Below are 16,319 nucleotides of genomic sequence, written 5' to 3'. Positions count from 1 at the left end.
GACGATCTTAACATTAAAAATATTTTTCTTCTTAATATTTCAGTCTCATAGTCCTAACATAAAATTCACTTAACTTTCTTGTAATGCTTGCTGCTAGGAAAGTGAAAAAGGTATTAAATTATCACAAGGCCTCCAATTCCTTCCTTTTTTCAGAGGTGTGCCTAGGCTGAAATTAGCATGAGTAGGAACATGATATATCAAAATTGAGACTTCTTAGTGCCTTAGACCAGGAATTACAGGGAATGGTAGCATATGGTATTTTTATTTTCTGTAAAAGACTATTTTTCATAACCGTGTCTGGCGTTTTCCCAAATGACAACACCCAATCACTGTATAATGTGGAAATGTTTAAAATATGAAAGCAATGTGTTTCTAACAGCTTGTAGATATTTTTTAATTCAGCCTAAATTAATCTGAAAAAAAATGAAGAGAATTAAATAACAGTGGTTAAAACTAGGTTAATTCAGCTGATAGTGGTAATACCTTTTACAGAGTATCAGTCTATCTGGGAGGTATAAGCATTGTGTCTGAAGCAACATCAAACGTAATGCTGCTCTGCCTATTTCATGAAATTCAAACTATTTTCCTGGCTGTTGTTCAATTCTAATTCCACAGATGATGTGTTTCTCCAGTGTTTCACAGCACAACACATGCAATGTTTTGTGTGATGCAACATCACAGAAAACCATAGAAGTTTTAAGCGTTGTCTGAAAGGCTTTGGCGTAATGGTAGCTGTTGGTTGAGTCATGCAATATGTGTTCTTAGCAGTTCTTATGTTTTCCTCTAGTGCAAAAAGAATGTCAGAAATGAAGTAAACTTTTGTTTATAATGCTGAAAGCTTAATGGGAGCTCTTTGTTCAAGTCTTAGTTTTCTTAGTTTATGGCCAGAGGAGGCAACCAGATCACTTGATATGGCTGCCTGTTCATCTCAGGGCAGAAAATTTTGTACAGAGACCTCTAATTGAGTCCCAAATTTAAATACAGTAAAGTATCTGGCAATGAGGCTTCCTGCTAACACAAGTAGAGAACTGAACAGCAATCACCATCAGCGTCTCAGGTCAAGGATTAGCTATATCCTGGTGTGTGCTGCAGAGGTTATGCTGTTGGATGGGCATATTGTGCAGGTTCAGAACATTATGTTAAAAGACTGTAGATTTGTTGTGGTGTGTGGTTGAGGAAAACTATTTTCATATACTCTGAAGTCCCCATTTTTTGTTGATGGAATGGTTATCATAAAACCATGGTCTGCTAAGATCTGAAATTTGACAAAACCAGCAGAGTTGTTCTGTTACTCTATGGCAATGTAGTGGAATGTAGTTCCTGAATACTATGAAATAACAAATGTAACAGTGATAAGCTTCATCAGTTTGTACTCAGCAGAGTACAGAGGAATTTTAGGTCATCTTGTTCTGGTCTAGCATAAAGTCACAGCTGTTCACAGTTACTTGTTATAACTTGGTAGCTATGCTACCTCCTCCTGCTGTTGCTGCTCCCTTTCTCGGAGGCTGTGGCACTGGTGATCCACTGAAACAGGTAGCTCCTTTTCCTTCTATCCTGTGCCAGAGCCCCTACTGGGTGTGTATTTGTGGATGGGAAAGGCCAATCTCTTGTTGCTGCTTGGCCTTTTGTCTTTCCTAATACTTTCCACACTTTCTTTGGTACACAGTCCTTTAATAATATTTGCCAACTAAGCAGCCGAGCTGCTAGACCAATAATCTTTTGTTCTCACGTTAACTATTATGCTAATTACTTTCTAATTCTACAACAGAAATAATGGAAATTCAGTTTAATGTCTTATTTGCTTAAAAACATTACAGAAACAAAAATTGGAATATTTCTGTCCTACCCACATTAGAAATTTGAACTTCTGAATTTAACCTACTTTATTTCCTCCAAGAATAAAAATGACATTTACTAAATCAAATTCCATGCCAAGATGAAGTATTTGAACTCATCAGTTCAATCTGGATTTCTAGACCCACTCAACTGAATGTAAAAGGTGGTTGGCTTACCTTGAATACGTACACAATGTCCATGGCTGCAGTGTGTTCTATTAAATCTTTAGAGGGTTTAGTAAAACAGCAAATTCTTCAGATTACATTTATTTTTTTGAGAACAGCAAATAACTCTTATCAAATAAAATTTACTGAAAATAGCATTACAAGCTGTGCAACCGTAAACCAGTATTAAATTACATATACTTTAATCAGTGTATTAGAGTTATGTACATATATAATTTAAAATATAATTATTTGGATAAGGCTTTTTTCAAAGAAATTTCAACCTAGTAATTTCTTGCAAGTTGTAACAATTGCTTCAAATACTCATTAAGTATATGTTCACTCACCTCATGTAACACTTTGTAGCTCCATGACTGGATAGTTTTTATTTCTTTAAGTAAAAAGATAATTATTATTAGTGATTTAATATCTCCAACAACCTTGGAGCTGTCTGAATGTGCTCCTGGGCAACTGGATGTAGGTGGCCCTGCTTGACCAAGAGACGTTAGACCAGATGACCTCCAAAGGTCCCTTTCAACCTCAACCATTCTGTTAGTGACTAAAAATAGAAAGATACATGAATACTGCCAACTAAAGAAATGTTCTTATTGTAATGGTTGATCACAAGTCCTTTTTCAAACTATTTTACATCACAGCTTGTACAAAAGGCATTATGAATCCCTTTTTTTTTCTTTTCCAAAAGGGTCTTCCAAATCAAATTTACTCAGTGTAACACTAAACAGATATTAAATCTGTCAGTCCTGAAAATCCATTCTGGAATCAGCAAGCTGAAATGTTTTTTTCAGGCTAATGTGTTATGACCAGAACAACTATGGGAACACTTCTTAGTGAATAATAATTCTCTAAAGAATCATAGAATCATAGATTCATAGAATAGTAAGGGTTGGAAAGGACCTTAAGGTCATCTAGTTCCAACCCCCCTGCCATGGGCAGGGACACCTCGCACTAAACCATGTGGTCCAAGGCTCTGTCCAACCTGGCCTTGAACACCGCCAGCGATGGAGCATCCATGACCTCCCTGGGCAACCCATTCCAGTGCCTCACCACCCTCACTGTAAAGAACTTCTTCCTTATATCTAATCTAAACTTCCCCTGTTTAAGTTTGAGAAAAAGGAAAAGGAAAATGTTGAACAAAAATAACAGCAGATTTTATTCAAATTCAGTTAGTGGTTTCAGCAGGGAAAAAATTGTGAGAAGTCAAGTTATTTTGTTCTGAACTTTTTAAAATTAAACACTTCACATTTTATTTCAAAGCAAAATGTGCCCATCTTTTTAAAATTAACAACTAATTAACTTTAAATGAAGGATTTACGTTTAATTTGAAGTTGAATTAAGACTTTCTGCTGATAAAATCTGTATTTTATTTGAAGTTTTCAATTTAGGTGGCCCAAAATGTTCTTTCTATAAGTTTGGTGAGTTGAATCTTATAGCTTACAGAGACTCAAATGACAGAGTGTGGTGGTTTAACCCCAGCCAGCAACTAAGCCCAAGTAAGTGAGCAGCCACTCATTCCCCCCACAGTGGGATGGGGGAGAGGATCAGAAAAGTAAAAGTGAGAAAACTGTTGAGTTGAGATAAGACAGTTTAATAGGGAAAGCAAAAGCCATGTGTGCAAGCAAAGCAAAATAAGGAATTCTCTACTTCCCATTGGCAGGCAGGTGTTCAGCCATCTCCAGGACAGCAGAGCTCCATCATGTGTAATGGTTACTTGGGAAGACAAATGCCATCACTCTGAATGTCCTCCCACCTCCTCCTTCTTCCCCCAGCTTTATAAGCTGAGAATGATGCCATATGGTATGGAATATCCCTGTGGTCAGTTGGGGTCAGCTGTCCCAACTTCTTGTGCACCCCGAGCCTACTCGCTATGGGGCGGGGTGAGGAGCTGAAAAAGCCTTCAGGCTGTGTGAGCGCTGCTCATCAGTAGCTAAAACATCCCTGTGTTATCAACACTGTTTCCAGCACAAATCCAAAACACAGCCCCATACCAGCTACCATGAAGAAAATTAACTCCATCCCAGTCAAAACCAGCACACGGTGAAAAAGCAAGCAAATATTTTTTTTTTCAGCATAATAACATATTAACCCATTCTTGATAGAGTTGAGTAGTCTATCAGTTAGGACATAAGACAGCAGACATTTTGAAACCTGGAAATATCACACTAATTACCTGCTTTCCGCCAAAATTGTAAAGAACTATTTAATCATACATGTTTTAATTTTGTGTCAGCACTCTGAATTTTTTTAATTTCCATTTTCTATGTCTCCGTATGTCTTCATATTAAGATTTCAGACTTCTCTGATTTCAGTCCTGTTAAAATCAAGGTTTTGATCTTTTACTCCATATTCTATGGCACAGCCATGGCTTCATAGAATTCTGCTCAAGACCAAGAAACATATCAAACAGTAAGTTAAGTACAGACAGGAAAAAGATGCTGTTCCAGCTCTGAAATAGGCCTGATTTGTTTTATATTAGTGCCCATACACACATTATTCATTACTTCCTGGCAGAACACAAGGCTTCCTTTTTGAAGCCTGCTGTCAGATGAGGCTTAAAACAATCGAATTACAGAAGCTGTACAGAGGAATATTACTGTTACCATGAAGGGAGAAAGAATCCAGTTTATGGATTATACTTTATTCTGAACTTGCAATTTAATGCATGCAAGAGAGTTTTCCACAGTGGAACAAGGAGAATGAGGTATTAAAAAAAACCATTGCTGTACATAAGTATCCCAAATTATGTTAGTTTTAATGGTGAACAGAAAACTAACTTCATAACCTAAAACTAGTCCCTCCCTTCTATTTTGGTCTTTTTGGTTTTGGTGGGGTTTTTTTTCATTATGGTTTAGTATGCAAGTCATAATGCTCCTTGTGTTTTGCTATAAACTATGCTATAATCTTTGAATGTTGTGCACAGCGATCAGCAGATAGCAGGCTAGAATGCTTTTAGAACTATTTCTTTAATATTTCTATTGTACGACTTGTGTAATGAAATTACCCTAAACATTACTTTGCCCTATTGTGAGCACATTTGTAATGTAGAAGACAAACTGGGTTTTTGTTTGGTTTTTTTTTTTTTAATTCTAAAAATCCCCTTATTAAACACACATAAGGGAATCCTTAGCTTGAAATTAAATGTATTAAAGGAATATTCTAATTTTAAAATTGAAATTTGCAAAGTTACTAAAAATCTAAGTTAGAATTTCCCATTTGGGTAGACGTAAGTGCTGCAGCAAATGAAAATATCTTGCCTTTCTGATTTTATATGAGTGACTGATTTTGTAGAATCATTGAGTAACTTCTTTTGAAATTGACTTAGACTAAAGGAAATGTCTTAGATTAAAGAGATTAGATATGTTAGAATTATATATGGCCTTTGATTTCCGCTAGCTCTAGCAGCAACACTAACTTGGCTGAGACAGAAGCTGTACAGTGACCTGAAACTGGAAGTGGAATTCCAGAGAGAGCAGAGATGTAGTTCAACCTTACAGTTTCTAAGATGGCAAAGACTTAAGAATTAGGGCTAGAGTAAGAAAATAATAGGTTGTACACTGCTCTTCAAAGTAGCTACTTTTGCTGAAATTTGTCCAAGAGCTTTTAAGATCTGTGGCTATGGCAGATCTCCATTATGGCTGCCAATAATTTATGATAGCCAGTAGTTTTGAGAATTTGTGGAGAATGGCTACATAAGGCTGATAACTGTTAGGTATGCCATATTTTATTAAAAAGGGAAAAAGAAGATGCAGAGATTTACAAACTAGTTGCCTAGTTTCAGTTATCAACTAATGATTACAGAAGTATAAGGTCTTAATGACAATATATTTATCAATAACAGTCATATCAGATTCCCTTAATTTATTCCTTGAAAAGGCAGAGGCCTCAAGGATAGGGAATAAACAGTAGATGTGATATATTTTTCACATTCGCACTATGTGAAAGGAGTATTGACATAAGTAAGGAGATATGAACAAAGATGAAATGATATGAGACTGTTGATTTGTTTTCAAACCATAAAGATGTATCGGTGGAAGGCTTGACACATTCCAGTGGATCTGGGGTGATATTCAGTGTTGTCAGGAGTCGTTCAGATGGTAGAGTGGATAATTTCTCATTCAGCATCAAGATGCGAGGATCTGAAAGCATTTTGGAGGACACGATTAGAGATCAAAAATTTTTTGACAGACTGGAGAAATGGCCTGAATTAACCAGGAGTGTTTATGTGTTACCCCTCTGGTGTGTTCAGCTTGTGTTAGATTTTGACTAGATGGGGAGAGTTCAGAATAGGTCAGCAGGAATGACCAGAGACCTAGAAAGCATGGTCCATGAAGAAAAGTTGAAAACTCTGGGTGGTCAGTCAGGGGCAGGAGGTATAGGAGCCTTCAAATATGTAAAAGATTGCTGCAAAGATGTAAGGAATAAACTGTTCTCCATTTCCAAAGGAAATAAGAGAGAAATAATGAGCTTAAATAACAGGTAGGAAGATACAAAAACAAACACCAGGAAAAAAATTGCTGACTCTAAATTCTGGAATATATTGCCTGGAAATGCTGAGAATTCTCTCCATCATTAGAGATTTTTACAAATAGGGCAGACAAATACCTGTCAGGGAGAATTTAGATATAGTTGATCTCATTTTGGATTAGAGGAATGGATCAGATGGCCTCCTAGAGTTCTTTCATCTGAATTTTCTGATAGCGAACTGTTTTGGTTAACTGCTGAGTGAAAGAAAGCCTTGTGGAAGGATTTTTTTTCATAGGTCCTAGTCCCATTTCATTCTTGAAAATAGTGCAGAGGACTTAATAAAAATTTAGGTGAAAAACAAGTTTGTCTTTTACTGCTAAAGTTGGTATTTCTGTCACATCAAATGTGTGTGTGGGGGGAATGATAAAACATTGCTGTTGATTGTGTGTCTATTGTAAACTTACTGAACTATGACACTTTTGATATGATCTTGGAGAAGTCCATAGACTGAGATGACAGGCACCTTAAAGTGCATTCATTGAGTATTATGTTTGAGTGGTTTGAACTCAGGAGCTCTATCGTAGTTCTTCTGGGTATAAAGATTTTCTGCACATATTTAATATGACACATATGAGACAACTAAATTTATGTGGTCTATTCAATAATAGATTCTCATAATCCCATTGGTTTTAAAATAATATTTCAGTATTCAAATGGTTCCATCCAAGTAGCACCATGAGATGTTACAAAGTCATGTGAATTCAGGTAGGATTTGTAATTTATCTTGAAAGCATGGTGAAAGACCTCATCTAAAGATGATCACTCATAAGGCGTGCATTATTGTTACTGTGGCATGAATGTCTTATGTTTGCAGATATAACTAATAAACTTAAGTGATATAGATATTTCAGTGACTGTACTGTAGTGTTAAAAGATGCTCTTATGTACAAAAAACCTCTTTAAGTAACTGTTAGCTTTTTTAAACATTAAGCTCTTCAGCATAGGTACGGGTCACTACAGTTTATTTGTACTGTGAAACAGAATCATAAAGTCTCCATTGTAACAGACATCTGGAGAACATCTAGTCCATCTCCCACTTGAAGCAGGACTGTTGGCAAAATGAGATAGGCTTAACCACTGCTGAGTTTAGCCAAGTCTTGAAAACCTTGGTGGATTGAGATTCCACAGTCTCTCTGTCCAGGGCTACTCCACCTTCCTAACAAAAAAGTATTTATTTTTCATCTGCTAAGAATCTCCAGAGTTGCAACTCTAAACCATTTCCCTTTGTTTTACCATGCAGCACTACTGAGAAAAGCTTGATTCCACCAACTTTTAACTTATCTTCAAGTAGCTGCAGAGCTTTCTGAAAGTGTTTCATAAAAAAGGTTCTTTATTTTGCTTGCCTGAAATCATGAAAGATATTACATATGACCACACACATGACTTATGCAGAATGACTTCATTTAGGTCAACCTTGTCAGGCCACTAAAAAAGAAAAATAAATGGCAAGAGAGCTAATTTTGAACTCAAAGATGTAGATTTGATACCTCAGTTAGCCCCTATAGCCTTGTAATTGGAGTCTGTAAGAAACTCAGTAAAGCAAAATATTCTTACGAAGAAATTATACACCATGAGTTGATGTGGCTCTGCCCATTGGAAGATCCTTCTTCCCTTTTCTTTAGAGTGTGTCCACAGAAGAAATTGTGTGCTACAGCTCCAGGAGGGGCCGAGTAGAACCTGCTGCATTTCTGGAGCACAGGGTCTAGCTAAAATGAGTGCCCGTTACTCTTATCTCCCTCCTTTTCTCTGAGTGCTTTACAGTCCCTGGTGTAATATATGCACCTGGCATAGCAGCCCCTTCCTGGATGCTGTAAGTCTCAGACTCAGAAGCTCATACCAGCCCAAGTCCTTCTCCTCTAAGATATTTAGCTTGTGTTCTCTCATTCTCTATCAACTCCCAGGATGCTCTGGTCTCTCTACAGATGGTAGCTATTGTCTCCAGCTTTCTTCAGCTAGAAGTGAGACTTTTAGGTCCCTTTTATTCTGCCTGTTGCTAATTAGAAGTGATGGCCCTTGCCTATTTGAAAGAAAACCATGAATAAAAATCATCAAGGGGGGAATGCTGTATAAATGTTTACAGAAGGCATTCTAAAAAACATAAATTAGCTACGGGTTTTAAGTGTATTACATCAAGCTGTGACCACCAAGGAAAAAAGGCGTAGCCATAATTTTACTAAGTACAATAGCTTGTATTAATAATTATAAAATCTCATACAGGGTTAAGTGTCTTGTACGTTGTTGCCCTGGTTCAGAAGTACATGTCTGCTTAATGATGATTATAGCACCACATGCTGTAATTCGGAACTGCAGGTTTCAGCAAAATAATCGTGTATTTGGGATAATATAGAATTTGGATCCATCAGACGGCATAACATTTGCAATTTTTTGCACGTTTTTGAGTTACACATTTTGTAGATCAGGCACAGTTTAGAGCTACATGAAATATCACTGTACACAGTTATGAAATGGTGAACATAATTGTTCCCAGATGATCATAAGGCAGAATGTCATCTTCAGAAAAAAAGGTTTGTGTATGTTTGATGGGGAGAGAGTGGGAAATAAGCAAATGATGGAAATGAAGAAAGGAGAGTTTTATGTGTTTGCTATAAGCAGGCACTGAGGAAGAAAGTGCTGCTCTTTTTGCAGGAAACAGCTTTCTCTGAATGAGAAAAAAATGCAGTCTTTAAAAATGCTTGTTATTATCTGCCTGCACGTTCTCGGTAGTAGAGCATGGAATAATTTGTGTTTAATATGCCCAGAGAAGGTTCTGAAAAATAAGTCATGTTACAGGCAGGATCTTGGGCTGTGACCTCAGAGCCTAGTCAATTCTGCCAGCCCTGTTGGAAACATTTCCATGTGGTTGCACTGACAACTTTAGCATAAACCAGAATTCTTTGATCATTGTTAATTTATGCAGTCAAGTGAGTAAAGGTTGCTGCACTTTTGTAAATATTTAAAAAGAAATACAGTTAAGACTGAAATCGGACTTAAAAACAAGCTAATAACCTGCCTGCCATTCCTAGGTACTGCTGTGAGAGATTGGGTTCAGAGGCAAGTGTTAGGACACATCTCAGTTTTTCTGAACCTTTCTCATTCTCTTTTTGATGAACTAGGATTTAGAATTTGGCCTTTGACCAGTGTTCAGAACAGCAGTCCTTGAAAGTCCTTATCATTGACAGGGATTGATGGCTAATCATGGACAGTTCTAATCTGGAAAGTTGCGTGACTTGTAAAGCCATTTAAAAAATACTCTTTTTTCCTTTTAGCAATTGAGATTTACTAAAACAGCAGTTTCTTCAGTGGCTTGAGTCTATCAGGCAATAACTAAACTGAAGAAGTGGATATATGAAAACATTTCCTGGTGAAGCATTCTAACTTTCTTTCATATTCCTGTTAATTTGCTGTAGACGGATAGATTTGACATTGTCACCCGTGATTTGTTCTGTTTCGCAAAGCAGACAGCTTGGACTTAGAGATACTGTCAAGTATTATTAACAAGACCCAGACTGCTCTAGACTATTAAATTTTAATGGATTTGTGAAGATAGGAATGTAAGAAAGTATGAATATACATATAAAGATGTATTTTTTTCTTTTCTGAAGGCAAGAAGCTGTAGAAACATTATGTCAGTGTATGCATTACAGTAAAGGCTCTTGCTGTTTCTGATTCCAGTTCTGGTTCTCGTCAAAAAATACATCATTAAGTGACAGTAATGTGTTGGCTGGCCTGGCTTCTTGGGGTGGTTTCGTTCTCCTAATTATGACTCTGCCACACATAGCTTTGACATAACATTCAGCTATCTTTAGAGTAAACTCCACCTTCATCACTGTAACATAGAAGCCTACTGGAAGGTTTATGAATGTCTTTCATTTGTTTCAGGGGACCATCCAAAACAGAAATTGTCATAGAGAATGAGGAAATACAGCATCAAAAATGGCTGAATCTGCACTCGGACTGGAAGAATAAAAATGCATCCACTTTACATGCTCTTCTAGCGAATGGGTAAGTAATAGGTAAATGAGATTGGCTTCACTGGTGTGGGTAATCCCTTTGACAAGCTCTTTTCTTCCCAAGGTATCTGTGTATAAATCCCAGCACATAATTATGTGAGTTGTTAAGATTACACTCTGTAACGATTTTAGTGTCTACCACAACTCCTCAGAGTCTACTTTGTGACTCCTCAGGGGCCCATTCTGCTAGACTAACAGCATTTGAGTGACATAAAGATGATGCCTTTGAAGCACCTGGACTAGACAGCTTCATTAAATCCCTGCTGACCAGTAAGTACTGGAATTTCTTCCAGTAAGCAAAGCCTGCAGCAACATCTTACCATCCTCTGCAGACCATGTAGTCTGGATTCATGCATTGGGAGTGACCACAGCTTTTTCAGCAGAAGTTATATCCACTTACAATAGGTTTCCTTAGCAACCCCTCTGACTTCAGACAGTGATAAATTCCTTTTAATTAACTTGACTAAACAGGTAGTTGGTAATGAGAAGCCAGGATCTCATTTGGTTGAGACATTCATGGTTGTGACTTTGAGACCGAAGAGCCAACGAACTTAACATCCAGGACAAAATGGGGAGAGTCACCTAATCCCCATCTGCAACTGCATTCTTCAGAAAGCAGATTCATTGTTTCCCTATTCCCTTTCAAATGCCTAGGAGATTTCAGAACATCCTTCTTCCATAGAAAATCCTACTGTTTCATGAGAAAAGACTATCTTGGCTAAATGCAGAGGTACAACATGTGTGAAGACACAAATGTGAGGATTACACTTTTGGTTTGCTTGGCTCCATTATTTTCTGTAGTGAAACTTTTCTGTAATAGCAAAATACTAAAAAGATTGTGTCTGCAAGTGCCTACTTTTGCTTTCCTACAACTCAGCTTTGTACTTGTTCTGTTTTACGTTAGTATTTTCTCCATTCATTTAAATCCCTTTTTATTTCTTCATCTAGAAGGCGGCCATTACAGGATGGTGCCTGATACTTGAAAATCTTCTCTTTAACTGCTTTCCTTTCTTACTGTCTCTTTCCACTAGCCTAATGGTATCTAAATGCTTTTCTCCAGGGTAATGCAAGAATAAACACCTTGGCAAACGCAAAGGCAGGTCCACAGTCATAGTCTGTTTGGTCACCAAAGTACAAAGCAGAAATTTAGAAATTTCAAGGTACTTTGCCGTATTTGAGAGTGGTCTGCTAGGAAGTACGTGTGAAGGGATGGATTTGGAGCCTCTGAGTTACAGTATCTAGTAGCAGAAGATCTAGTTTCACCCGAAGTACAAGTTAAAGGAATAAAAAACATCAGTAATGAGGATTATTGATAAAGCTATTAAGAGATACTAAAGTAGTATGTAGGAAGGTAGTATGTTCCAGTCTCCTTGAATCCAGAAAATGGGTAACACAAAGTGAGAAGCTAAGGCCTTGCATGAAGAGTGAGGCTGGTTTTGGTTTGGCTGCATCAGGCATCCTGCCTAGATGTGTCTCACTGGCTATGCCTGCGCTGCAGATCAGGTGCACCTCATACTGATCTCCCCATCATCCCCGTGGAGGAGCTGCAGGCCTACCTCACTTCTCATGTCCCTGGCTTGCTTTCTAGTATAAAGCAGGTTGTGCAGAGGACAATATGTGTTTAGTCTCTTCCCAACATGAAGCCAGGACAAGCCCAGGAGCTGCAGTTCAGGTATATTCGTCTGGATCAACTTCAGCATGTAAACTATCTGTGCTGCGGAGTATGTTGTATGTTTATACGAGCTGTCAGGTGCCTGGGCTACTGGGAACTTGGGAAGAACTAACAAATGCACCGCTGGTTTCGTAATGTCTTGATAAGAGGGAATGGCATAGTGAAGGCTATGCATACATATAAGATTGAAGTTTTCTCCTTTAGAGCTGGCTATTTGATAAGTCAAAAAAATGAGTATGAAACATGAGTACATATTATATTCTGTATATTTTTTATGGGGTGCAAATGCTCCTCAAAATTGTGCACAGAATTTTCTTCCCTGAAATAGGTTGTCTAGCTCTAGAAACAGAATTTTATGTTTTGTGTTTTCAGGAACAGAAAGTAGACTGATTTGCACAGTATATGACTGGGGCATTTGCAATGTAAGGGACAGAGGTCTGGTCAAATCACAGATTCAAGCTCATCTGATGAGCTTTTGGCACTCTTCTTGTGCCCACATTAGTACCTATGACTTAAAATCAAATGCAGCCCTTTATAGGTGGTTGCAATTTTAAAGATACTGCCTACCTACTGAGATTAGAGCCTTCAATGAATTACCTGGGGAACAGCTAATGAGGGTATCCAGTCTAATTAGCTCTGCGTCTGCCTCGGAAAGGCACGTATATGGTAGGAATGGAACTGGTGGAAACTAATAGGCAGTCAACTGAGCAACAGTGCTCACTGTTTTACAAGGATCTCCCTTCCTTTGATGAGGAATACCTTCTTTCCTCACTCCTCTGAAAAAAGTCTTAACAGCAACGATCACTTTTGTTGTTGTAATACTTACTTTTTGCAAACTTCCTGTTTTTTTTTTTCCAAACTGCCTGAATGTTTAGGGCATGAAAGATCATATGTTATCAAAGGTATTTCAGAGACAATTCTATCCTTCAGCTGTAAGGAAGAGGAGAAGGGCAATTCCTGTGCTTTCAGATGCCATAAGTTAAGACTTGACAGACTGCACATCCCAGCTGAGGTCAGAGCTGGGTCAGTGCCCGGAGAGCAAGGCAGTCTGCAAAGTATGTAGCACCCACTCACGGAATGCATTGTAAAGCTGAACTAATACTTTACATTACCTCCAGGAAGACACTGGAAACCACAGATGATCTGGCGTAAGAAGATCTTCATGTTTCTTTTTACAGTTTGTGTACAGTTTTTCACAGCTGGTTCACACCACCAAGTACAATACCTGTGCTGATGTTCGAATTGCCAAAAATTACATTCATTGAGATTTCCGCCATGTTTTTGTTTTAATATTTAGGCAGATGTGTCGAAGCAGAAGCAAAGTGGCTCTCTTCTGCACAAAAGCAGGTAAGAGAAGAAGTGCATATAATACAAAGACGTTTTCCAAGATGTGCTAAATTACTTTAACAAATGCAAATGTTTAGTGTAGATTCATTCTGAAATTTGACTAGACTTCTGCAACATCCAATTTTGCATTGGTTTCTCCCCCACCCTACTCTATTCAGTTTCATCAGCTTTTCTTCTTCTTTGACTACAAGGCTATGTATTGCAGTCCTGCTCCCACAAAATGAATTTTGTCAGCAGTGAGGTTCCAAAAATTACTTTCATAAAACTTCCTGCTGAGTGGTTAGCAGGCTATCTGCCTGAGAGCTGAAGCTGTGATCTGTTTTGTGTGAAGCTCAAGGGGATAGAAGAATCTGAAGCAGAAAACTGGAGACCAAGTCTGTAGATGCAGCAGATCATGCAAGTTTAAAGGGTTTGAAAATGCAGAAATTCTTCATCTTCAGTGAAATCCTGTCCTACAGACAAGGACAGCTTTGTTAAGAACACTTAAATTCTGAATTAGTTTGACGCAAGGAAAATTAATCACAAAGCATGACCTAAATTTGGGAAACTAATCAAAACATTTACTACTCTGATCAGAAAAAGCCCCAACCCTTATATGAGCCTGTAAAAGGTGTTTACTTCTGACATATGTTGCTTTAAGTACATTTAAAACCCATTGCCCTCTGAAGTTAAGTGAACACAGTAAGAGTTACAGGTTACTAATAACCATTGCTCCAATTTATTTCTTCACCACTAAGTTCCTGCGGATATGTGCAGTGGCAGCATATCCTCCCCTGGGAGGCTGATTGCAGAAACGGGTGGTGTTCTTTTGATCTCTAAATCAGACCTAGTATAAACAGGATAAATAATGTCTGCCATCTTACAAATCCAGAATATAAAGTGAAACAAAAGTGGAGAGCTATTTCAGAAAAGTAACTGTCTGGCAGATGGGAATCTGGTATAATTTCCAGTAGAAGTGGCTTGTAGAGTAGAACGAACGGAATACTGGAATGTCTTCAAATTTTCAAATCTCCTCCCTTAGTAATTTCCATAGGCCAAGCAAGATTGCTGCCATGTAGCTGAGTAAACAGTGTGATATTCACTTGACACCTGGCTTAAGAAAAGCCTTATTCTTGCTGAGCAGATTTTCCAGAATCAGTTCTCATGGCTAGTACAAAGTAGCCCAGACATGTTGCTAGCTGACAGAATGACAAGGACATAAGCCCAGGACACCTTCCTGAGGGCAGCCTGGTAACCCCTGACAGAAAGGAAGTCAGGATCTCAAGCTTAGCTTGATTAATATTTCAGGCTGAGCTGGTCAAATTAGTATCAGGAGAGAAAATCCTTTGATATAAAGGAAGGATAAAAATGGCTCAGTGTGTTTGACAGAAAGCTGGAGAGGGACTTTCCACAAGGGCGTGTAGTGATAGGACAAGGGGGAATGGCTTTAAATTGTCAGAGGGTAGATTTAAATTAGATATTACGAAGAAATTCTTCCCTGTGAAGGGTGGTCAGGTGCTGGCACAGGTTGCCCAGAGAAGCTGTGGCTGCCCCATCCCTGGCAGTGTTCAAGGCCAGGTTGGACAGGGCTTGGAGCAACCTGGTCTAGTGGAAGGTGTCCCTGCCCATGGCAGCGGGGTTGGAACTGGATGATCTTGAAGGTCTCTTCCAACCCAAACCATTCTGTGATTCTATGATATTATTGTGTGGTTGTTCATGGTTTGATGATCTCTGTTATTCAGTCTAATTTCATGACAATATAATTCCGTCCACATTTCCCTTGTAGAAGGTCTTGTACATGCTGCCTTTGTGATTACAATGGTAACTTTGTGGTAACTCCCTTCTGCATCTGTTCCTCACTAGACTGTGGCCGTCGCCCAGCTGCTCGCATGAACAAGAGGATCCTTGGTGGTAGGACCAGTCGCCCAGGCCGATGGCCATGGCAATGCTCCCTGCAGAGTGAGCCAAGCGGACACATATGTGGCTGTGTTTTGATTGCAAAGAGATGGGTCTTGACAGTAGCACACTGCTTTGAAGGGTGAGAGGGCTCAGAGAGTTTTACTGTTCATATAAATTTGTACCTATGAATTACCAAGTCCTCCCTCCTCTACCAAACACACTGGGGGTAGATAGTGACCTTTGCAGAATGGCAAATCAGGCAAATCACAGAGGCCTGGTTTTAGGAGATTAAAAAAAGAAAGTAAATGCTATAAACCAGCAGCAGCTTAAGTTTTCACGTGCTTTATTATTCATTGCTGGCGTCTCTACTAATGAAAGCTAAATGAAGATTTCCTGACTTTCAGCAGGAAACAGGAAAATGAGGAACAACACATTAATCCTATAGATCTCATACAACTGCCGTAGATTAAGAAAGTAATTCTGGACACCAGCATAGAAATTACCCTGGAAAAGTGCTGAGGCCACTAGTAAGAATAGAAACTGAGTATTTACTTACAGTGCAAGTGACATATTGACGTCATTGCCTTTTCTAATTATAAAGACTCCACTCCTTTATTAGGGGTGCTATCATCAAAAAGTCAGTATTAACTACTACTCGGTGCCTTCTGGTATCTGAGGCCCTATGGTGGATGGACAGTCTGGAGTGCAGAGGAAGATTACATGTTTTAGGAATTGCCTTGGTCATTGACACCTTTTTGGTGCTAACAAACATTTCTTTTTAACCAACTACAGATTTCGGGGGTAAGTTTATTACCTCCTTTCTTTTGTCTTGTACACAAGTTTTTTAATGGGGTTTCTAAAGATAACTGA

General features: G+C 38.4%; 1 protein-coding gene across 5 annotated transcripts in view; it reads left to right on the top strand.

The window, feature by feature from the left end:
* The window catches only part of CORIN (corin, serine peptidase), a 137,390-nt gene that overhangs the window by 111,253 nt on the left and 9,818 nt on the right, over positions 1-16,319 (top strand). For all 5 annotated transcript variants that reach the window (XM_030491437.1, XM_030491438.1, XM_030491441.1 and 2 more), the window contains 3 exons: positions 10,422-10,544; positions 13,522-13,571; positions 15,414-15,588. In XM_030491437.1, the coding sequence (XP_030347297.1) occupies positions 10,422-10,544; positions 13,522-13,571; positions 15,414-15,588 (348 nt within the window). The remainder of the gene's footprint in view (positions 1-10,421; positions 10,545-13,521; positions 13,572-15,413; positions 15,589-16,319) is intronic.

The sequence above is a fragment of the Strigops habroptila genome, chromosome 7 (assembly GCF_004027225.2).
Source record: "Strigops habroptila isolate Jane chromosome 7, bStrHab1.2.pri, whole genome shotgun sequence".
Classification (NCBI taxonomy): Eukaryota; Metazoa; Chordata; class Aves; order Psittaciformes; family Psittacidae; genus Strigops; species Strigops habroptila.
This window is presented reverse-complemented; position numbering and strand designations above follow the sequence as displayed.